We start from the raw sequence: 24,576 nt of genomic DNA, 5'->3' as shown, positions 1-24,576 counted from the left end.
CCCAGGTTCGAATCCTGGGGCTGGCAAGTACACATATTGTTTTTCAATCTCTTGAAATTCAATTCTTCTAAATATAAAATAATCATTATAGTCATGCAAGGATCAATATTCATTAAATTGCTTTCATTTATGAGTGCAAGCATAGAGTTTTCTAGTCATGTTTTTGTAATGTTACTATTATATTAAAATACATAAAAAAATTCGACAAGATGTTTACTATTTATACTGGACATTGACAAAATCCACATGGAGATATATTACGTAGATTGTAAAAATAAATTATTTTTATATTAATTCAAGTGTTTTTTTTACTATACTTACATCAAATCGAGGAAAACTTGTGGTGTGTTTCAAGAAAATATTAAACACCCCTTCCATTCCAGACGGAGCATATGGACATCCACAATGTCATAGGTATCTTCCCAGAATCAATCCAACCACTATTTACGAGATGTATTTAATATTTAATTGTGACTTTTTGGGTCACCATTTCTAGGTTATGAGTTTTTGAAAACTCTTAAATGATAAAGATATGTTTCCGGGATAAAGAATAGCCTTTCGTTCTTTATTCAAAAAAGCATAATTATTACAACCATATTGTCATGGACAGTGTCAATACACACCTTTTCTCACAATTAGTGTAGTACAATTCAAAAGTCATCATTCGTAAAAAATGTTCAAATTTTATTTTAAATTAAATACTTTACAATATCATGTAAAATTAAATATTTATATTATGTATATTATGGATGCATGCCTAAATTGCAATTCGTCACATCGGAGCTTCAAAATTAATATGTCCGTTTTAGTTTCATGCCTTTTCGTTGTAGATTAACTTATTACCATAATTATTTACAGAAAACAAGTTTTAAATGCATATCGGGTATAATGAAAAATATTACTTATGGATAATACCTGTCCCCGGTAACTCAATCAGACATTCATTAAAGAGATCAAAATGGACATGTAACTTTTGTGCTCCAAAGGGACGAATATTATATTCAAACATGCAACTCACACGGTTTTGGACCTTTCATGTAATCGAAAGTCACTTGTATTTTATTAGTTGTGCCATTTGATAATGCCAACATCAAAATATCGACATTGGCCAATATAGTTAGGTACTTTAATTTAAAAGTCATGCATATGAATGTTTACCCTTTGAAGTACATAAATGATATGTCCACTTTAGTTAGAAATGCTTTTAATGTAAATTGACTTGTTTCCGTTATTATTAATGGCAAAAAAGTTGTAAATCCACAGTATAATGCTGAAATAATAAAAGAAAACATATACGTGCCTGGTAATTTAATTGGACACGCGTTACATACCTATTATCTAAGACATCTAAATGGAAATATCACTTTTGTGCTCCGAAAGAGATGCTAATTATATAAAATTACTCATATAAAAGATGTAAATGAATATAAGCAAGAATACTGACAGTAAAATGTTTCAAATATTAATTAGTATAATATTACCTCTAAAATTGTCTTAGACGTGAGAGCCGGTCATAGGATCGGTCACATGTTCAAAATGTATAAAGTTGGTGTTAAATTTTTATTTAATGTATAATTGAGTCCATAGGTACGCATCAATACCTTAGAATACAAAAACCGAGCCCTCACTGCGTTGCGGCGGTACAAAAATAACAACTAAATTATAATGAGGTTACCTCATTAAGACACGTAAAGTATAACGCGTAACGGATATGGTTTTGTTACGCACGGCGATTTCGTCACATCATCGCCCTAGTTCTAAACAGCGACAAGTCAAAATTTTTGAACCAAAGAAAAGATGGACAATCGATTTTTATATCTATCCTTGGATGGGGGTATATAAATATAAATAGACCAGGCATGTACAACTTCAAGTAGGGTGTAAAATTCCGTCAATATGAATACGGTTAATTCGAAATTTAACGTATTTCACCAAAATTTATAAAATCTATTTAGGTGAGATTTCCACTAATTTGATTAATGAACAATAAAAGTGGCCACTGATTCAAAAGAAATTGTGTTGGAAACGCAAACAATATTACAAAATTGGAATAAAATAATTTTTTTCAAGATTTACTGTTTTTTTACATTATGTATTTCATAATTCAAATTTCTTTTCAATTTTTAGTCACGTTGATTTTGAATTAACGAGGTTTTACTGTATCCAGTATCAGAACTGGCAGTAACCTAGGACACTCGCCTATTGTCAGTTTTGGTCTTCTCTTGATTACTCATAATCATTACACTCATCGTCAAACTATTCTGGTACTGTGCAAGGAGCCTATTGCATGGCGGTAAAAGGATTACGCCTCAGTTTAAAGTGCGGGGATTCAAATCTTCTCTGTGAATACGATACAAATCCAGTAATATGATGAAGTCACTCAACTTCCTCACATTTAACTTGAAAATGGTTTTCACGTAAGCCAGTTATGGAAATAAAAATTGGAATGGTTAATGCTACCCCTACAAAATCGCAATGAAATATATTATATCACGACTGAATGAATGTACATGCTGTTTACTTTTTCACGGCTCAATTCGTATGGACCTATGTTATAATTGGTCAACATCTATCGACGCGTTGGACATGCCTGATATAAACCGTGTTATTCATGATAATTTTTTTTCCCTTCAAATAATCCAATTGATGCGAAATATATGATTAAGCAATTATTTCGTTAGAGGCTACATTTTTTTGGATATGTAACCATTTGTGTCTGAAGCCAGCAATAAGACACACTTCTTGTATGCACTTATATTCTTTGATTTTGGAATGTCGCTGTTTTAAACTAGGCTGACAATAATTGCAAGTATATAATCACAGGGTTGTCGAGAACAAAACTTTTTTTTTAAATTTTTAATATCTATTGCACCAATCACTTGTTTTTATTGTAGAACATCTATTATAAAATTGGTACGGCCGAAGAGGATCCGGGGTGTATCGGAAATGGGCACACGAAGGTGTCTGCGAGTCGGGGATGGAGCTGGTGAAAGGCGATGTGACACAGAGCGTTGCGGTTGTAGTATGGCATGGGTCAAAGCAGAGAGCACCTGGACAGCCAAGCGGGCGGGCGTCGGGGCGGTTCGGGTCGCAGCTGCTGCCCGCCTCCGCCCCCCGCTCCCCCTTTTCCACCTGTGGGATTGCTGGCCTCCTGCAAGAAACAAACCCATTAGCTTTACATTCGTAAAAAAGGCACAAAAATATAGGTATATGATCAACAATAAAATGGTTTATTCTCTAGATAAAATAGATTGTACGCATGGTGGCCTAGTTGTTGGAGCGGCTGCCTTTGAAGCCGCGATCCTGTGACTGGGCAAACTCGTGTGTTTGATCCGGTGCAGGGATACAGATGGGTTCACTGAATGGTTAAGAACCATCGCTTGTAAAAAGTATGTCAATATAACCTCCACTTATGGAGACTAATATGCTTGTTAAGAGTGAACATGATAATGAGAACTTTGTATCTACTAAAAAAGATTTTTCATTATTTTTTCGATTACCGAAAGCAAACAAAGTGTTTATTGTCATAAAAATTGTGAATTAGACAATCACCAAAATTGTGGAAGTACATTAACTCATTTAGTGCTAACACCGCGACTGGCGCGTTTGCGATAGTGGGCCATTAGATATAATTGCCTACTCTGGACGGGACCTTAGTCATCCGCTCAACCCACTGGATAAATGTGAATTTGTCCCAATTGCGAGATTCAAACCCGTGACACATTGGACATTGAATCATTGAAAGTGAGCATTCAAATCTCTGCTCCGTGATGGGTATTGTAGTGTCACAATCATTTCGTCGGTGTTTTGTAAAAAGGGCGAATCAAACAAAAAGCTACTTTACAGGAGGAGGGTTTTTAACTTTTGACATTTATTTGTTTTTTACCTGTAGATGATTATAAATATCTAACAAGTTTATAATAAAGCTAAGAAAGAATACTGTCATTATAATAGGTATTATTATATAATATTTTAAATGGCCTAATATGTTACACTTGCTTTTTATTTCGTAATTTTAATTAATTTAATTTTAGTCGATTATCGTTTTTAAGTACTTTCCTGTGGAGATAAAAATTCGCCGTTTTTACACAACAAAGCTAGTGGGGTAGATATTGTATTTTCATTAAAAACTCGATTTCGCCAAAATGGTTGATTCGCCCTTTTTACAAAACACCGACGATTTGATGTCGATCAAAGCAATCGGTAATGCAAATATTTTATTTCATAATCACTGCTGACCTTTTAATTACCACATTTAAATAACAAGTTAATTACATCTAATGACCAACTACTCCGAACGTGCCAGTTGCAGTGTTAGCACTAAATGAGTGAATAGAATCGCCCATGAGTCTTGTGCTTTTGCATGCTTTTTATTTTTCAAAATTACAAAAACATTTCAAGTCATATATTATTTTATTCATTTAGCAAAAACAATATTTCACGATAAAAATAATAAAAAATATTTTTGACATTAATCAGACGTTACTTTTTATGCATGGGTGATTTTATTAAAACGATGACATTATTATGAATGTAACTGAAACAAAATTTTGGCAAAAAGTCAAGATTAAAATACAAAATTACTGTATTTAAGGAGAAAAATTGCATGCATGCATGAAAACAACCAAACAGACACAGTCCGGATAAGGCTAACTTCGACACAACGTCATCTCTAAAATATTGATTTGTGTGAAAAGAAAATATTTATAACTTTACAAGAGAATTTTTGCATGAAATTTTTTTTTAATTAATCAGGTACAAATAAATTATTTATAAAATATTTCACTTTTTTATTTTAGGAATAGTAAATACACAGACATAATATATCTTTACCAGCCTTTGCGTTATTTGGTACCTAGAGAGTTCTATCAATTAACTATACACCAGGCATATATAAATGAACTTTGAGCTATCGGACTATGCCCACCATACCATTTACTGTGTGTGGCTCAGACTAAATGGAATATGTAAGCAATAAAAATTCTTAGCATATTCTAATACAGGGTTGGCAAACTTTTGGCACGCGTGCCTGAGGTGGCATGTATGAAAATTTAGCTGGCACGTGAACAATTTACAAATTCAATTATTTATGTATAGTATTTCCGAACTCTTCATTTATATTTCATATTTCCGTTCACCTATATCTTTTTAAGCTCCATTAAATGTCAATGGTAGTGTAGCCAACAAATTGTGTTATCATTGGTGGTTTGTTATTGCTTACAATAATTATTAGATTCAGCTGATGTTCGTTGTAGCAAGTGTCAGTGAAGACAAGTGCATGCATTTTATTTAATTTAATAAATCCTATTTAAGATGGCTACTGGATATAAAAAAAAATAAAATATTAAAATCAAGCAAGAGACTTTCAAAGTTGGTGGACCGAGGAGTATGGCATGTTTAACAATGGTGTGTATTTTGTATTCTGGAATAGTTATATGCGGAACCTCGTCAGTAAAACGGTATTATGAAACAAACCATAAATCAATTCTTGATTAAATTGGGGACGGATAAAAAGAATTTATCGATCAGGCAATTGATATTAAAAATTTTCAATCAACAAGCGTGTTTAACATGCTCCGACGATCTTTTTGGGAATTTTGAAAAAAGATACATTTGGCTAGAAACATAGTGAAAGACAGAATCTCAAGAACCCAATTGTAATTTTTTCAATAGGATTGTTAAAAACTTTTTTTTCATTTTTTCCCCATGAAAAACTACTCGGCACGTAAGACAGTCGAAAAATAATATTATGAAATTTTGGCATGCGCACGTAAAAAGGTTCGCCAACCCTATTCTAATAATATGTAATTACTTAAAACTAAGATTTCAGTGAAATGTGGTAAAATGATTTTAAGCTTAATTTTGATACAACATAATATAATATCATTCTCATTATAGTTAGGTGCATGGCGCGTATAATGATGAATGTGCGTCAAATTATGAGTAAAATAAATGGTGTTTTTCACTTTTTATCCTCTTCAAAGACGAGGGGTTTGAAGACACCTAAAGCATGAACAGCCAATTTGATAACAAACAAGATGCTCTCCTGTGATTGATCATTACCATTAGAAAGTAATGATACACAGAAGGAAGCCATCACTTTTTTGTAGCTCTGATGATTGGTTCCTGATAAATGATCCAACACATCGTGAGTATGGTCTTTCAAACTATACATTCAAATATTGGAGCAAGCAGTATAATAAAGGTGAAATCCATTGAAGATCCTCACACCGGGGGACCCGCGGAAGTAACATCCAAAGACATGTGTGCAAGAAACTTAAAGATTTAATTACAGCAGACGAACGACTGACAGTTTCTCGGATAGCTGAAGAAATAGGCATCTCGGAGTTACAGTTTGGAAAATATTAGACATCCTGTGAATGCTGAAACCATCTCTAAAGAACAATAGACGTAGGAGCTGCTTTTGTTGGTCAGTCTCTTTATTATTATTAACATGAAATTGGGGTTTCACTGTATAATGAACGCCGACAAATTTCAGTGTGGAATTTTGTGTTTCATTCGTTTTTATTTTTATTATGTAATACTTAATATCAAAAATTATTTCTGAAGTATGGTTATGTAACACAAACTTTTACTGATAATACCTACCTAAGATAAGTATCAAAGATTTCTAATATCACTTCTTATCAATACTGAAATCTAGTTCGATTGAATAATTGAATGCTAAACAAATAAAAATTGATAGGCATACACAACACTTTTATGTCAGTGTGCCAATAAATAAATTATTTAACATTGATAACAGAATGAATGCAATATATCCTATTCACAATGTGTATGTCATAATATTGACGATAAAGTATTATGTAAGTTACAGTGGACATTTTATTAAATTAATTATTTTGTATGAGTCGGGAAAGCCACAAATTCCAATTCATGATTAGTGTATCAATTTAACCAAACATACGATTTTATCACACATCACTAGTTAATGCTGATTATTATTAATCGGACGAAAGATAACATTACCAAATCAGTACTATACGTCAACACGTTATATATTCAACTTCATTATGTTTTAAAAAGAAAAAAATGTTTTCAATGCCCAACCTTACCCAACCCACGATAATGCCAGCCAGACTAAACTTCTACTCTCCGTCCGTGTTCTCTCCCTAAGTGGAATATATGGAAACCGTATAACGACTCTAAAATTCCTCGTCTTGCTGAATACACCCGACACGGTATTTAATGCCAAAATCTGTTGGCTTGAAGAAAATGCAGGCCGTTTTGAAGCATTTATTGCATGTGATCGAGCCATGTTCAATGTAGCATCTTCATCTTAGATGTTATTACATACTGCATGATTCATGCTCTTGTCTCCTAATTTCTGACAATATATCGTCGTATACCCAGTTCTTTCTCAGTCTTCTAAGGTAACATGGCTACCCTAAAGTGGCACTGTCAGAAAGCAAGCGTTGAACGGACGGTTTTTCATTCGCTCGAATACAATTGGGAGTTGTAGACATCACCCATGGATGCGCAAACTAAACTAACACAAGTAAAATATATTCAAATTGACAGACACCAGAATATCTCCTAGAATTCATTATTGGTTAATTCTTTTAATATAACAAGCAAAAGCTGACAATATTGTTTGTTTAACGTGCTAGGGCTCTCTGGCAATCTGGAAGAATATAACTTTTTCCATAATTCTCATTGAATCTTTGCATTTGTTGCAGACAGCTGCAAAGTCTTTCAAAACTATTCCATTTGTTCTTCGTCCTGGTGTTTCAGCCCTACATGATTTCCATTACAAGGCTATTGTAATATTGGGTGATGCGATTGATTGAAAAACCAAATCTCTCGAGTACCACTCACAGTAGATGGTGTCTATGTTGATGATTAAAATGTTTATACTTCACGCTGTCAGTGGGTTACGTAAAAGCCTTCTCCAATAGTGGATTTCAGAATTAATCGATCATTATTAATCACACTGTCATAAAAGAAAATAACACAAACTATAGATATAAACTAGGTGAGGCTAACGCTTTGTTGGTGATTTACACTGTGAGTATCTCATAAATTGAACGAAAATAATACCCGTTTGTTTATTTACCGCCTCGATTACGGAGTCCAAATGGTAGCAAATCATCAATGAAGCGTTTGCCTTACTTACATTCATGTATAAATATAGTTACATTAACCGTAGACGCTTGTGAATCACCCGTTCTTCATTGTTATTCCAAATAACACGGTGTGAAATATTATTATAAAAAATGCCCATAATTTTGTAGATAATATAATTTTTACAATTAACAAGAAAGCTGTATGAGTTTTGATCGTCAGAACCTGATGAAGTTTTAAGTTTTGTTTGATGAAATGATGAAGGATGTTTTCATAACAAAGGTTTTGTCATGCATATTATAAAAAAAGCAATTCTCTTTGATTACAGAAATTTGCCACATGCTAGCGCAGTAAAAAATGACTGTCAAAACTTATCACATTGAAATAGTCATAAAATTTTTGCTCATTTAAAAAAAAAAAACAACGCATTCTCGATATAATAATTTATGCTAAGCCAAAAAAAAGCACATACAAAAATATTGTATTTTCTTTTTACCTTCTTCATGTGCACGAGTTGGGTGGCGTTAAAATAATAACAAAATGATTAATACACAGTACAAAAGTTCTTATAATCAACAGATATTATAGTATAGGTAAATTATATTATATTATTTTTAATACTACAACAGATCATGAGGCCCAATGACAGTAACGTAGTAATATAAGTGAAAAAATCACAAATACCCAACCTTTGAGAAAATTACATAGATGTATTGTGACCTTGCCGGGAATCGAACCCGGAGCCTCAGAGTGAGAAACCAATGCCTTACGCACTGGATTACGAGGGCATCATTTATTATGCAATATGTACAATAAACACAAAATCGTATTATTCAAAAGTTTTATAGTTCAATATTTACTATAAAACAACTATAAAATTTTATATCGTTGAAAAATTAACAATAGAAGGAAATGAAAGTTTACAATAATTATTACCTAATCATTTTTTTTATCTTTATAAACACACAATTTAAACAAATCGTGAACGTATTGAACTAGGTAATGTTACATGGCAAATAAATTTCTGTGATTCTAATAAAATAGCAGTTATTACGAACAGGCGGAGGAAATAATCTCTCCAGTGATGTACGTAATTAAAAACTGCCAAAAGATGCAAGTAGCAGATAAATATTATATTTATAATGGTACTGCATTCCATATTCTTGCAGCTAAGAGGATTGCCATAAAATCAATGAGAAAAAATATTTTTATCTAACTTCGATATCAACTGAAAGAATTCTTCAATTTATAATCAAATAAGAGATAAAAACATTCATTGCCTGGAGAATAATTTGTAAATAATATAGTAATTAATTGAATTGTTATAACTGAACAAAGAAAATGTCACTGAAAAAATACTAAATATCATTTAATTAGAGATTTGAATGTAAAATAAACATGTTGCATACCAATTTCTTTTCTGTTTTCGCCTTGATATCTTTCGCTAGGTTGAAGAAAGCGTCTTCAACATTTGTAGAGGATTTTGCAGAAGTCTCGACAAATTTTATACCGTACTCGACAGCCAATTGCTCGCCCCTCTCTCTCGATACCTATGATAATATACAGGGCATTAATATTTGCCCATTATGAAGAAAACTAAAAACGTACATCTGTAAAGCACCAGTTTATTTGACATAATCTTATGATTACTGAGAAGAAATGTAGCCTGGATTTGAGATGCGATGTATGTACTCAATGCTTGTCTATACACTATTTAAGCACAGAGGAGATATTCTACATTTTAGATAACACAAAAAAATGAAAATTAATTACTGCATATTATATTATCACAGTGGCGAAGGGTGGAGGTAGGCTGTTAAGATCGGACATAAATAGTGCACACTAAACTTTCTCAGTCAAACATATAAACTGATTAAACTGATAAAGTTTAGTGTGCACCATTTATGTCGAATCTAGACAGCCTACCTCTACTCTTCGCCACTGTTATATAATTACTAATATACAACTGCAAAGATGGGATTTTATTATTATTTTTCCCAAGAATAAATGTGACATTCATACATTAAGCCCCCTACAGACACTCTGACTTGCTCCCATGTAGATATCATTTGACATAGTTTGTTAAAGAGGTTTGGAGTCAATTGAGCTAAGGCGTTATACATATAGATGAAATGGTTTTGATTTTTTGTTACATTAGAAGTTTTTTAGCTACATTTTTCTTAAATTAATAGCAAACACCGATGATAGTGCAGTTCATAAGTTGTTTCGATAAGATAATACGTGCATTCTGTTCAGGAAGCAAAAATTAGCTGACAATGTCAGTTCGTCTGTAGACAACACCTGATTTGGTCAGACTGACTGACAGGCCAAACAAATCGAAGAGTCTGTGGGGAGCTTTACAATTGTAAAAATATCTAGAATAGAGTTGAGTTTAATATATTAAGCTGAAAATTTATAAAATAACATTTGTACAAAAGGAACAAATTTTGATTTTATTCGGTTGCGACTTTCTGGGGATCTAGGGTGGCTCAGTGGGATGTAATAAAGGTGAAAAGTAGTGAATGAAACAAAAAGGTTTATAGATTTGTTGTAGATATACCTGTCTTCTATCATTTAAGTCGCACTTATTGCCAAGCAACATTTTTTCTACATCGGCGCTAGCGTTTTCTTCAATGTTACGTATCCAGTTTTTGATGTTTTCGAAGCTTTTCTCGTTGGTTACATCGTAAACGAGCATTATCCCCATAGCTCCGCGGTAGTAAGCGGTTGTGATTGTTCTGAAACGCTCTTGCCCAGCTGTATCCCTGTCGGAGATCAACATTCAATATTATGATGTAAAAAATATACCGCTTAACGCTTTCGCTGCTGAAGAGATGATGAGATTTTAATTGCCCCCTTTAAAATGCACGTTAATTACATCGATCGGCCGCCTGGTCATTACGCACCGTGTGCGTCTTCCGCGTCCAAAGTATTAACCAGTAATATTGATAATATGAGAGAACGGAAGGCGAAACGATTTTAACAAAGTCCGCAATAGGAACCATTATCAATAAACACATTAGCTCCCTTACTTTCCGGGCATGGCAAGAAATAGCATCTGTACACATTAAAAAAATTTCAAACTTTATCACAAAAGCAATTAATATAAATAACATAGGTAGAATGGTGTCAGTGCAAGCGACTCGTTTCGGCGTTGGTATCGTTACTTTCAAATGACACTAACACCGTTGTAAAAGTGATTTTGTCGTGGCCGCAATTATCACAAGAATCTGTCCTTCCTCTGCCAGAGTATACAGTACTCCAAATTTGTGCAAACGTAAATAAATAATGCATTTCATTATCAATAATAAATACTAATTGATTTAAGTTTTGTACTGTCTTATTTGAGTATTTTTTTGTAACGAGGGTTTTGCCTTTCGGCATCTTCAGGCAATATGTGCACTCACCAATGGTAAATAACAACAAAATACAGTTTATACTTGTTTTTATATTAAATTAATACAATATAAGAAGGTAAAAACCTTATAACCTCCTAAGTAAAGGATTACAATTAGAATATAAATACAAATTCCATCAAGTATGTACCCTCGGTTGATAGTATTAATTCAATTTAACAAATGCACCGTCAATAGTTTTTAGTTTCTCCGGTTAAAAACAAACCCAAACCAACCTACTTATTTCTGGTTCAGTCTCATAAGACTTTTTTTTAGACTACTACCACAAAAACGATCCAGTATTAACGAAATCCGCCTACCACCATCGGGTCATATAATCTGTCGTTGACTGGCTATTATTAATGGAATACAATTACATATTATTAATTTTTAATTGCCTTATTCTTCTTATCGTGCCGTCCCCTAACAGAGGTTGGCCAAATCCGGGCGATGTTAGCCTCATCATCTGTTACCCGAAACAGTTCGGTGGAGCTACACTCGAACAAATCGCTGAGCTTCTAAGCCACGTATTAATTGTTTTACATTGCATAATTTGGTCTGATATTCATTTTGAATTCCTCATTAAAAATGAGAATAATTTCGAGCTAGCTTTACCAAATTTACTGCATATAATACCTATCATTTGTTTTTAGTCTTTGATGTCACAAAATGGGTTTAGTGGTTTAACAGCATACTTTTGAAGTAAATAACATAAGTAAAATGTTTGTAAAAATATTGAATAGGTATTTAAAATTCATATTTACCATATTTGTAATTTTATTTTCTTTCCGTCTAGTTCTATAGTTCGAATTTTGAAGTCTATGCCTGAAAACAAAATAATTACATAGGTACTTGTCAAAACAATATGAACAAAACACTCCCTAAACTGTTGACATGTCAAATATTTTGGGTGTAAAAAAATTTAGAAGAAGCCTCATATTTCCCAATTTTGTCACTATATACCGGAGCATACAAACAGAAATCATGAATCATTGTGTAGAAATGACAATTAAGACCAATCTATCGAATATATTCACTAATTAGATAGGAACTGTCATTCACAAAAAATGAACATCAAACGATTTTGTTTTAAAAATGGAGCTAAAAAACAGTCACAGCTATTTTAATGCACGCACTAATTGTATTCAGTAATTATAGTTATATTTAACTATACATCGCCCGTGAAATAGATTCCTCAGAAAATTCAACGAAGTTATTCATCAGTATCACGTATGATAGACATCAAGTGACTCACCAATTGTCGATATAAAAGTAGTATTAAACGCATCTTCAGAGAATCTAAATAATATGCACGTTTTTCCCACTCCCGAATCTCCAATTAACAATAATTTGAACAAATAATCATAAGTTTTTGCCATTTTTCATAAAAATTGATATACCGGATGCCAGAATCGACTCTTTTGGCATATTTTGAGTAATCACCGTAATCAGAGAAATGTTGCCATTGCCAATATTGCCATGGACGAAGCCATTTTTTCCACGTATATTTAACTTAGTTTTTTTTCTTGTGTGTATGTAGTTGTAATATGTATGTACACGCCCTACTTAGGCGCTGTTCTATGGGTCCATAGACTAATATACTTTATGGGTCTTTCTTTCCTTCACGTTGTCTATGGTTTGTTTGGTAATCCGGTGAACGAACCGTTCCGATAAATCGTTGAAAATATTGATTATGGAATGAAATAAAGTTTATATTGCTTGCCACACATAAGGCTTTTACGGCGTTATGGTAATTGGTAAGCCTGCCTCTAAACCTGTCGATAATTTCATGCCATTCAGAATTCCGATTTGTGTGCGCTCGTTTTGTGATTGTGACAGAAGACAGGGCTCGATTCGTCGAAAAGTCATCTATGTAGTTTAGAATTGCAGCAAGTACCTAATTAAAAGGTAATTTGATATTACTTCTTGTAACTTCTAGACACATATTTATTTTGTTAGCGTAATCCCGGTGTGAACTTTGTACTGATTTACATTCACGTACGCCCGATTCATCCATCATCAGCTGCTGCAAGAATAGCTTGTTGATGACATTTGTGACACAGATTTTTCCTCACTTTCAGCTGTTTTCCAAATTTGACATGATCTTCAGCGGTGTTGCAATTTCCCAAGCAATTGGATCATCGGCTTCGAATTGTTAATCCATAAATTGGCTAAATAAACCTCACAGAAATGGCCAGATACTATGAAAGCACTATTTTATTCAACTTCAGCTGGGATCAGGTAGCTTGCGGCTACTGGAAACGGTATCCAAATCCACAAAGGTAAGCCATTTTATTAATACATTATATTATTAGCGGTTTGATGTTGATATTTTGGGGAAATTATCCAAAGAATTCTCTTATTAGAATGCCTAATGCAAGCCTAATAAAACCAAGTGTTGTATTTAATTATTATTTTGCCAAAACATTGTGAAATCCAGGCTGTAATCAATAATGTGCAGATCCGAAGGATTCTAACTAATTAAGTAATTGGTTGCATTACTCTGTATCCTCGAAGAAATCCTTGGAAAATGGCTTAAAATATATTTATTTAATATAAAAAAAAAACAAAATGAATGTAAGTAAATAACTAGTATTATCAAACCGCCCGCTCCGGACGAATACAGAAGGATACGCAGGATAGAGGGGTGGAATGTTTTTGGTGTGGGGTTGCTTCAGGATGAACACTGTTTTGGTGAACTGATTTAGTGTGTATGTTGTGAAAAGTATTACTTATGTGAATAATGCATCTTGGTTCGACAGGGAGGTCGGAACTGAATTCAAAACACAGTTCAAATGTGTATGAATGACTGTGGAATCGTTGACTGAAATATGTGGCGTATTGGTTTGTATTACTGATAGCGTCTAGATGAGTGCCATTATAAAAATAGGGTGTTAGTAGGTATACAATGTAATCAAAATTTATAATATCAAATTGAATAATAAAAATTGTGTTTAAAAAAATTGTTGGCAGTTACGATGATATAATATTTATTTTGGTCCGACGGATGACAATGTGTTTGTCAAAATAAAATGAAAAATGTTATTGTTCTGTTGCATTTATTATTTTAATTAATTTCAATGCATATTAATCATTTTCATTTGCTTACATTGTGTAAATACAGGATAATCGTCTGTGTGCAAAAAAAATCCCCTTTATACTGTACATCTTTTATTATTTGATCTGATTTATAAGTGATAATCGCTAAATAACAATCATCAACTTCACACACTTTAATAATTTCAATTTCTGAGCGGTGTCAAGTATTTTTTGATGATACAGGGTACTGTACCTATATGTACCAATTAATTGCCAACTTACTTAAAAATACTATATCCATTATCGAAATGGTGAAAATAAATACTTGATGACAAAGAAAATGGATGAACGTTGCTCATTTTCTATTCTTAGTGTCAAACTAATTTCAACATAATGTGGTGTATTATTATTGGTTAGCTGACTTCTTGGAATAAAATCAGGAGAGAAATAAAATCTTCACTTTTAAGACAGTTCAAAGAAATACTAAAATAATTTTGACTAAGTTAGTTTATATGTGGGACTTCAAACCCGTCCCTATATTTAATTTTTTTTTTTATTATTTTTTTCAGGAGTACAAGCTACATTAAATCAAATATATATATGAAAACGTATTCTCAATCAAAAAAATAAAAAAAAAATGTATAGATTTGCATTATAGCATTTATTCATCATGTTATCAAAAAAGTACAGGGTAAACAACAAAGATCTCGGAACATTTTTATACGAGACCAAAATTACAATACAAAATAACCAATAAAACTTAAAATAAAATAATTTGAACCTAGTTTTCTTTTGTACTGTCGCACCATCTTATTCTGAAATTAAAAACATGGAAATTAAAAAAATATTCTTAAAATTTAGCAACTACACCATCTTCAGTATAGTTATCAGGTGTGGGGGCGACTTTGATACCCCATATCAATGACGCCCCATACTCTAAATCAGCATGTTACACAAAAGTGTACTTCACCTCAATAAATTTGAATTTAAAATATGAAAAAGAAATAGTGATATCACTATAGTATTTAAATAATCATTGGATTACTACGATGATAATAAAAGGGTACTCACATTTTATAGCTCTTCAAATAAGACACCAAATTCACATTGATGTTTACGGATTCCGATATACAACAAATCGGACATTTAATTACCGTATTTGTAGTTTGACAGGTAGACCATAGGTATATCTTTTAAAATAGACCAGTAACTTATAATTATACCGTTCCGGTGGGTACTGTGTTGCCAATTTCAAAAACATTTTCAAAGTATCAAAGTAGCCCCTCGATTTCAATGTCGCCCCATTTGACGGTATATAAAAAGTTCTTTTCATCTTGTAATTATTTTTATTGAAATCGGAATATGACAGGTTTGTTACGGTCAAGGCATTATAGTAACATATTATTCATTTTTTGCGATGCATAAATTAACTTAGGCCTTCCTTTCACCCACGTGATTATAGGTGCTCAAAGAAGCTGCAAATGATTGGTCATTGAAATGTCCAACAGGAACATTGTACACAAATATTCGGAAATTATACTTCTGCAACAAATTTTATATTTGAAAGCTGTTACTTGTTTTGATGTTGCATGTCTTTCATTTCTGTTATATTTTACTAACTGAAACAGCGTTCCCACGACAATGCTGTTTTAGTTTGTTACCTGTACCCTAGTGACCAACATGTCGTGTCTCTAGTGATAAATCACAAATGGATTGCACACTGAGAACGTCCATTGAGATGAAAAAAGATGTCATACAAGGTACCGGTTCGTAATTTAAATTTTAGTTGCGTCTTCTTTGAGTATCTCCGTGGGCGAAACGAAACACCTTAGTCTTTACTATTATACACTAACTCTTCCTGCTTACTTGAAACTCGTTGAAATCCGACTCGATCTCAAATGCAACTTTTTCGATGGACGATCTAGGGCGACATTGGAGAAATTACTTAGCATTTAGTGAAATCATGACATTTTGAGAAAGAAAATATCTTCTTATCTAGGCTTGATTGAAGTAACGGGAGCTTTTGTCAAACTAGAAATCCAGCACACACAGTTTCACCCCATTTACAGTATTACTGTATTGGAAAATTCATCCTGGGGTACTCCGAGTATAATTTTAGAGGCTGTTACTTGTTAGCTTGTGGTAAACAAACAAGGGGAAAATAACACAAAAAGTACCTACTCTCCAGACGAAAATTTCTCATCTTTATGAATACCTTGCATTGCTACGGATCTGTTTCCCATTTCGCAAAATATAATTGGTTTCCCAAATTTTTTTTTTTTAGAAAAAATTAGCCTTCACTCAATTCAATCAAAAGTCAATTTGATGGATGCGAGATTTGAACACATGTACCGCATATTAAGAGGCGATCACTAAGGCACGTTTCAGACGGGACACCGGTGTCGCGCTCGATATAATATAGGAGGCCTTTGTATTATGTTTATGAACGCCCCACGACCCCTGTCGTTGGGTTTTAGTCGAGTAAAGAAGCCTCATGAAAATGAGGTGCGTTATTCCTATGTGAGTCATGATCTTTTGCTTTACTTTGCGCACACTAGGATTTGAAATCCATCGCTTCAGAAGCGGACATTCTGCCACTCATTACCTCTATGCTATGTTGGATAATATCATGTGTATATTTTTGTATATTCTTCGATTCAAATTATTTTGTATGTAATACTTTTATCATTGAAGATAGGTTATAATTTATTTTCAGCCTCCATGTTTTGTCAGAAGACGTCATCAGCAGAGAATTGCGAGAAGGCCGTCTTCATACAAAACGTTTACTGACAAAGACTAACCGGGTTCCCAAATGGGGTGAACGGTAAGACTCGCTTCTGATAATTAATTATTGTATACACAGTTAATATTTTGTCTGTAAATTAACTGTAAGTAAAAGAAAAAAATTAACAAATAAATAGTATATATTATATTACTCACTCATGAGTCAAAGTACCTCTTAATAATGTGTAATGTATTTTTATGCAGTGCTTGAACTCAAAAATATGAAAGTGTTGTATGTTAAAAATATTCTCAGGGTCAGGGTACTCTCGATATCTGAAGGTCATGCTAACAAAATGATTTCTACAAATAACCTGAGCTTGAACTGGCCCACTATAGTATTGGAGATTCTCTATTTTGAATTGGTGATGAGGTCCAGCCATGTCCATTACCTTTTACATCTTAAATAGTCAATGCAATTAAACCAGGTTTCGGTTTCACTCACTGAGTCAAATATTACAAATTTTAATTACATTGCAATTCCATATGTACTGAACTACTCAACATGCAAAACTCTGCTTGTGTGTCTATCACAGTAGCGAAGACTCAATCCTAAGTGATTATTTCAGGTATATCTTGAGCAGTGGCGAAGGGTGGAGGTAGGCTGTTAAGATCCGCCATAAATAGTGCACATTAAACTTTTTCAAACATACATATTTGTTATCATTGAAATAAGACTACAATTAACAGATAGTGTAGGTTAGATTTTAAAATTCAATTAAACCCTGAGAAACCAAGCCATAATAGATATTAGTCAAAAAATACATGTCTATCTATAAAATATCTAAAATTATGCAATTAAATCATACATAACTTTGAGTATTTTATAGATAGAATAATATTTTTTATTTATTATAGTTTGGTTTACGCAGGGCTTAATGAATCAAAAAAATGAAGCAAAAATATGTGTAATATGTAGTTTTAATCCAACGAAAACAAATAACTATGAATGAAAAATTGTACACAATTTTGTCGCATTGCCCAAATTAGACCAAATCTATTATGGTTTCGTTTAGGCAGGGTTTAATTGATTTTTAAAAACTAACTAATACCATCTGTAAATTGTAGTCTTAGTTCAATAAAAACAAATACATATGACTAACAAAGTTTAGTGTGCACTATTTATAGCGAATCTTAACAGCTTACCTCCACCCTTCGCCACTGATCTTGAGTCAGGAAAATAATTTAAATACATGAATTTTCCAAAATCAGTTTATTCCGAAATTAAAATACATACGTTGATTGCTATCTGAGCGTGTATGGTTTTTCTTTTTGTTAGTTATAATATTTTTTTACATCCATCCAATAGCCAGTATTTGCCTCTGGTCTACTGGGGCGTTGTCTTATTATGTGATGAATTGATTTGCAAGATTCATAATGAACGTATGCTGATGGTGTTTTTCTTATTGCAGATTCTTCAATGCTAAATCGGTGAAGATTGTCGAGGAGAGCATTGTTGATCCAAAAAATAAAACTTTGACCACTTACACTAGAAACCTTGGGTACGCCAAAGTCATGGTGAGTTTTAAATCAAAGATATTCCACGACTAATATGTAATATTTATTCTTTAAGTTGTACTTTGTTTATGCTGCCTTGAGTCTGATGGCGTTTACAACATCTCTTCGGAGAACAAAAGTGATGTGTTTATTTTTTTTATTTTCAGAGTGTTGTCGAGCGAGTGGTGTACCGAGAGGCGGCCGGTGGAAAATGTGAGGCTCGGAGATCAGCTTGGGTCGACTCTCAGGTTCTCGGATTCTCCCGAGCCATTCGGGCATTCGGGATTGACCGCTTCAGAAAGAATTGCAATCAAATGGTACGTTGTTCGATTTGGAATTGTTTTTTCATTCTTCTGCCTGATTTACCAAGACTTCTAATTAACCTGAGTTTATGACTACCGTGCGGTGATAATCTAATTATTTATTATCTACGAGTCATACTTGCATTCTCCAGTTGTACTGATTTACGTGGCTAATTCAGAATATAGTTTTCAAATTTGGTCAAATTCACTTTTTGGCAAAGTGAGAAGGTGTGATATTTTTATTCCTCCTTTCTAAAGCGTTTGTTTGTTAGCAATAAAATAACCGTGTCATCTCTCTGATTACCTTCATAATGAATGTTATGTTATTCAGTAAGATGGCATCTGGCTTTGCGATACTGTGATTGGTTGAAATGGATTTGATACAACCTTCTGGATTTGTCTGCTATCGAAATTTAGTACCATATTTTAGTAGGATTTTTAAACGATTTGACTTTGATGAGTTATGAGCATTACATAATTATTGTAGTTCTGCGTATCGTTTAGTCTTAGGTGGAATGATATTAAAGTGTTGCGCCGCAGACAGTCAATGCACTGACGCACGATCACAGTTATAGATTCATATGCTTTGGTGGTTGTTTTCTTCAGTCAATAACACATTGTAAATTGCTCTTCCCTTATAACTACGGTGACCATTCATTCATTATTTTATAGAAGTAACTTTTATTTTAGCGCTATCATTTTATTCATTCGAAATCCCATATTTTCCTTTATTTCGAAATGTACATTATTTTTGTTATTCCTAAAAAATACCTCTTGCGTCCGTTTCTCATAGGGACACTTTCAGCAGATCGGAAAAGCTAAAAAAAACTCGATTCTTACGAGAACATTTTCAATTGGTTGCTGATAGCATACATTTTGTAAGGACGTCATGAAATGGACAAGTTTGAAAACCACTGGCTTACTGTGTTATGTTAACATGCTAATGTTGCTTTTATATAATATAGTCTTGATGATGTCATAAAAACCACATTAAATGTTGTAATGTAAACTTATCTTGTAAAATCATAATGATGTGTCTATTAGTGTATGTAATGAATCAGTTTAAAAATAGACCTGCATTATCAGTGTTAATTGAATGTGCCCAGATGTGAATTTAATGAACTGAGAGAACCATGAATTCAATAATATCATATACTTATTGATTTAGTAAAACCTGTATTTTTTTGGATCCCTATCAGTCTATTTTATATCTGTTATTATTGAATCTCACCTTTGTTAATATGTGAGAATTATATCATCTGCTATTTGGGAGTTTAGAACTACAAGGTTCTATGTGTTTATTTTTTGGCAAAACATAATTAACAATGTGGCAGTTTATAATACTACTTCATTGTTACGTTTATGCTGTCAAAATAAACACTTAGAACCATAGACTGTAGATACATCTAGACGCCACCCGTTGCATTGCTAAATGAAGCTGCGTGCCGTGCGTTTGGTTTGTGGGCGAGCGAACGCATTCGTCTACAACGTCTACAAATGTTCGAGACCATAGACTATTTCGCTAGTGCTCGCACTAGACGCTCAGAATTAAAATATAATTTTCTATTTTTTTATGTTATATAGTATTTTTAAGCTGTCAAAATGCAACCATCAGGTAAAGATATCCATAATTTAAGTTATTTTAAAGAAACACAAGGTCACTGATATTAATATATATAATAATATACAAATAAATTATCACGAACATGTATCAACTTACCTATGAAACGTAATACCATCTTCTTGCTTATCAGTACGGCTACCATATTTTAATACAACACACAGAACCATCTTTCCTACTTAATTAACTAAAAATATTTACCACTGACTTTATGTTTAACACAAAAAATAGCAATTTTAGCAACACGAGCTCGCAGGTTATCGATGCTACGTGAAGCGATTCACCACGATTTTCCAGCGATATTTTTGGAAACTAACTCACACATATGTAGACCTTTTATCTTACTCTAGCGCGTGTCGCAGAGATTATAAGGGTGCCGAATACTTTCTCACTCGCACTCGTGCATCGTTTTTGTTCAGGCTTCGCTAAGAACCTTGTAGTATTAGGAAAGAGATATTACTAAAGAGCCAGATTTAAAAAAATACCCATTTTACTACATTCTGAAAAAATTCATTTATAGTATTATTGCAGTTACATAACTGTCGTCTACCGTACTATATTTTTATGCCAAATATGCAAAAAAAATACTATAATTAGCATAAAAAAGGTGGCAACACTGAACTGCACTTATGACTACCTAGAACACAGTAGTCGGGCGGGCGGCGAGGCGGCAGCGGCGTGCGCAACTCAAATGTATGACCGTGTGTGAAATGTTCATAGACATTGAAGTTAAGCGCCCTCCACCGAAACCCGCCTCGCACCACACTCGGTCTTAATCGAGCATATTGCCGGACCCTATAATTGGTGATGTGAAGCATCTGAAACAATTGGACTGGGAGTGTCCGAGGAGAAGATGCCCAAGACTTAGGTTGCTACCACCAAAGTGAGCTCTGACTGAGTTTATTTTAATGCACTCGGAAATTACGAAAAGAAAATGATGTTACGTTGTGTATACAGCAAAGACAACGAAGCTAATAATACAGACAGCAAAAATTATGTGAAGAGATCTTCACGCCCGCAGTAAGACGCCGCAAATTTTTTAAAAGCAAGATAATTGGCCTTAGTAGCAACCAAGTCGGACGGGCCGATGGGCCCAACAGCTGGTTGGACCGACCTGAGCATTTCCTCTTGTTCGGAGCACATACTCAGACATTCCCAGAGGATGTGGTTGGTGGCATCCTGTATTTCCCCTCCGCATGGACAAGTCCAAGCTCAAAGAGCTTGCCAGCGAAACCTCCGTGTCCAGTCACAAATTGACTGGTGTAATGGTCAGGAGTCAGATATTTGGTTATCTCCATTCGCCACTTTATATCTGGAAAAAATATGCATGTGTGCCGGCCCTTGGTTGATTCGTCCCACTTTCGCTGCCAGGCATTTCACACGGTTATAAGTTTCACGCGCCGCTGCCCCCACTGCCTACGCGTTCACTCTGGCCAAGCACTAGGTGCTTTTCTAGTTTTTATTACTGAAGAGTTACCATTATAATTATTATGGTTGTGGACGATGTTGGTAGTGATCTGCTGAACTGCAAATCCACCTGGTCTTTCACAATATTATAAATAATATTGACCCCGACCCTCGCTTTCGTCCTTTACACTACATACATTACTATGAAATCGCAGCTGTGATGTGTCAGTTACAGAAATTATACCAAGGTTTAGATAAGGTTATTGTTTGCTTTTCTGGAATGCTGGTTGATCACAAAAATTTACTGAAAAGACACCCTTCAATCAACTTCTTTCCGCACAGTTTTTTCACCAAAATGACATGACGTCTCTTACGCCACTTTACTCAGTTAATAATCCTTGATAGATATTTCATTATTATTTTTTTTTGATTCTTTATTTTCTCAGGTGACCGGATTCAACCATGTATTAATGGGACTGTTTCCACGAGCCGGTGCTCAGGCCACTTCCGCCACGTCCACCCTCACCGCCAGCGCCGCCGCCCTCAAAGGAGTCAAAGAAGTGGCCGATCGGGCCACTGCTAACGTTTACGCCACTGTCCACCCTAACAACAGTTGACCTAACTGCACTCCCACCCATTAACAATTCTACCCGTACAGCTACATTATTCAATACCATTTGATTACCGTTATAAATTATTGTAAAATTTCTTCTGTATTAGAAGAATTTCGGAAACTCTTTTTGTAATGAAGTCTGGCTGTATCCATGGTTATTAAAAAAAAAAATTAAGGGGTGAGATCAACACAGTGCAATCTTGGACGTTTTGTCATATGGATTTATTAACAGTTACGAATTATTGTGAACACCACTGTTTTACGACAACACTTTACTTCTATTAAATTTATTAACTCATGTCTAAACACTCTTGCCGAATGCGTATTTTTAAATTTACTTAATTATATATTATCTTTGATGGATATAGTCTTGCAATAGAACTGTAAATATTTCACAGGGAATTCCCCTTTTTTTTCATAATGCTAGACATTTATAAAATTCTTTTTCACGAGCATTTAGATAACCTTAGATACTAAATATTAAATCTATAAATTTGTAGAAAAGGTGTTTCAAAAATAGCAACTTGTTAAAATTGTCTTGTTTTCGTTGAAAAGTATAGTCCAGACATTCATTGGCTGAAAATGGTAATACATAATATTAAATTTGGTATTTATCCCATGACATAATACTTTTGAATTCACTAAAAAATATATGTTTTTTTTCGGCCGATACCTGTAATATCCTGTGTTCGACCTAATAACATTGAATAATTATTATAAAGATTTACATTATTTACAAGTATCTCTTTATTAACAAAAAAAATTGTGAAGTAATAAATTATTACTTGTAGTGTTTACTTACTTGCAACTTAATTGTTGAATCGACGCCATCAAATTTCTCTTTCGCAAAGAATTATAACTGTGACTGAATAGTTTTATTGCGAATTGCTGTTATTTGGAATTTCTAAACTGTATTAGTGGCTCATTCCATGAAAGTAAATTACACTTCGAAATCATTTTTGGTGACGATAGTCATAATGTGATATGTGTGTTCTACTGTCCACGAATCAGCGGCGAAGACTGTCTGTCAAATTCAAACGATTCGTAACCGAAAAGAGTGCAAAAACTTTCAAAACATGTGATGATAATTTTATTAATGAATATATCCGTGTATGGCGTTGATATGTGTCTACAAACATCAATTATCACGGAACCTGTTTGTAAGAAGGTTAGTATTCTGTGGTAAATTATGAATGTTTTTAAATTTTAGTTTGTTGAGAATTTACAAGCATTTTACTAAAATTTAAAATCATCCAAAATTACATACTTAATCTGATTTACCATAGAATACCAACCTTACAAAGAGACCTGAGGATTGATGTTTGTAGACTTATCAACATATTCACGCTATACACGGATATATGCTGTCTGTCTATAAAAATAATAATGTGTTTTAACTAAATAAAAACAATTGGCATATACATACCCGACGTCAAAGTCATCGTAAATATGCCTACATATTGTAGAATGATCGCATTGTCTTTCTTTTTTTCCTGTGACACGCTCTAACTTTACAAACTCTTGTTAAGGCGTTTGCAATTCACTGTGAAAGTGTTGATATTATTTGATTGTTACTTTTCTCATGCTCTATCTAATTAAAAAAAAAAACAGATAAATCATTTTGCGTCATCGCATATATTGTAGATTGTAATAAATTCTCTAAATTGAATTGTTTCTTTAAAATTGAACGTACATGTTAAGTTAATCATCTGTTATAGTCTTCGCCGCAACCGTGAATGATTCAGGAGGTAATTATTTGCCCTAAAAGTACAAATGTTTTAATCCCAATCAATCGTTACATTTGGGTTTGTGAAATAAAACACCGTTACGTAAAAC

General features: G+C 33.5%; 2 protein-coding genes across 2 annotated transcripts; one reads left to right on the top strand and one right to left on the bottom strand.

The window, feature by feature from the left end:
- Positions 1 to 1,814: 1,814 nt before the first annotated feature.
- LOC147071291 (ras-related protein Rab-8B-like) lies at positions 1,815 to 12,926 on the bottom strand. The gene is made up of 5 exons (XM_085947866.1): positions 12,736 to 12,926; positions 12,245 to 12,305; positions 10,646 to 10,850; positions 9,495 to 9,635; positions 1,815 to 3,151 (listed from the first exon to the last, which is right to left on the bottom strand). The coding sequence occupies exons 1-5, from the start codon at positions 12,857 to 12,859 to the stop codon at positions 3,035 to 3,037; spliced, it is 648 nt and encodes a 215-aa protein (XP_085803992.1). The 5' UTR covers positions 12,860 to 12,926; the 3' UTR covers positions 1,815 to 3,034.
- Positions 12,927 to 13,274: 348 nt separating this feature from the next.
- On the top strand, positions 13,275 to 24,337 carry prel (preli-like). Its single transcript, XM_085947889.1, has 6 exons — positions 13,275 to 13,388; positions 13,562 to 13,762; positions 17,236 to 17,343; positions 18,713 to 18,818; positions 18,965 to 19,114; positions 22,574 to 24,337. Exons 2-6 carry the CDS (start codon positions 13,671 to 13,673, stop codon positions 22,742 to 22,744), a joined length of 627 nt encoding a protein of 208 aa, XP_085804015.1. The 5' UTR covers positions 13,275 to 13,388; positions 13,562 to 13,670; the 3' UTR covers positions 22,745 to 24,337.
- Positions 24,338 to 24,576: the final 239 nt, after the last annotated feature.

This window comes from Rhyacophila brunnea, unplaced genomic scaffold (genome assembly GCF_057557595.1).
Source record: "Rhyacophila brunnea isolate RB1 unplaced genomic scaffold, BYU_Rbru_1.0 scaffold_20, whole genome shotgun sequence".
In the NCBI taxonomy this organism is placed as follows: Eukaryota; Metazoa; Arthropoda; class Insecta; order Trichoptera; family Rhyacophilidae; genus Rhyacophila; species Rhyacophila brunnea.
Note: the sequence above shows the minus strand (reverse complement) of the source record. Positions and strands in the feature narration are given on the sequence as shown.

Bases quoted from the DNA above. Each gene is read 5' to 3' on its own strand.
- LOC147071291 (XM_085947866.1), bottom strand. From the start codon at position 12,859: ATGGCAAAAACTTATGATTATTTGTTCAAATTATTGTTAATTGGAGAT. The intron at 12,306-12,735 runs GTGAGTCACTTG...TTTTGTTTTCAG, and splicing joins TACTTTTATATCGACAATTG to GCATAGACTTCAAAATTCGA. The intron at 9,636-10,645 runs GTATATCTACAA...ATATTATCATAG, and splicing joins ACTTAAATGATAGAAGACAG to GTATCGAGAGAGAGGGGCGA.
- prel (XM_085947889.1), top strand. From the start codon at position 13,671: ATGGCCAGATACTATGAAAGCACTATTTTATTCAACTTCAGCTGGGAT. The intron at 18,819-18,964 runs GTGAGTTTTAAA...TTTTATTTTCAG, and splicing joins TTGGGTACGCCAAAGTCATG to AGTGTTGTCGAGCGAGTGGT. The intron at 19,115-22,573 runs GTACGTTGTTCG...TTATTTTCTCAG, and splicing joins GAAAGAATTGCAATCAAATG to GTGACCGGATTCAACCATGT.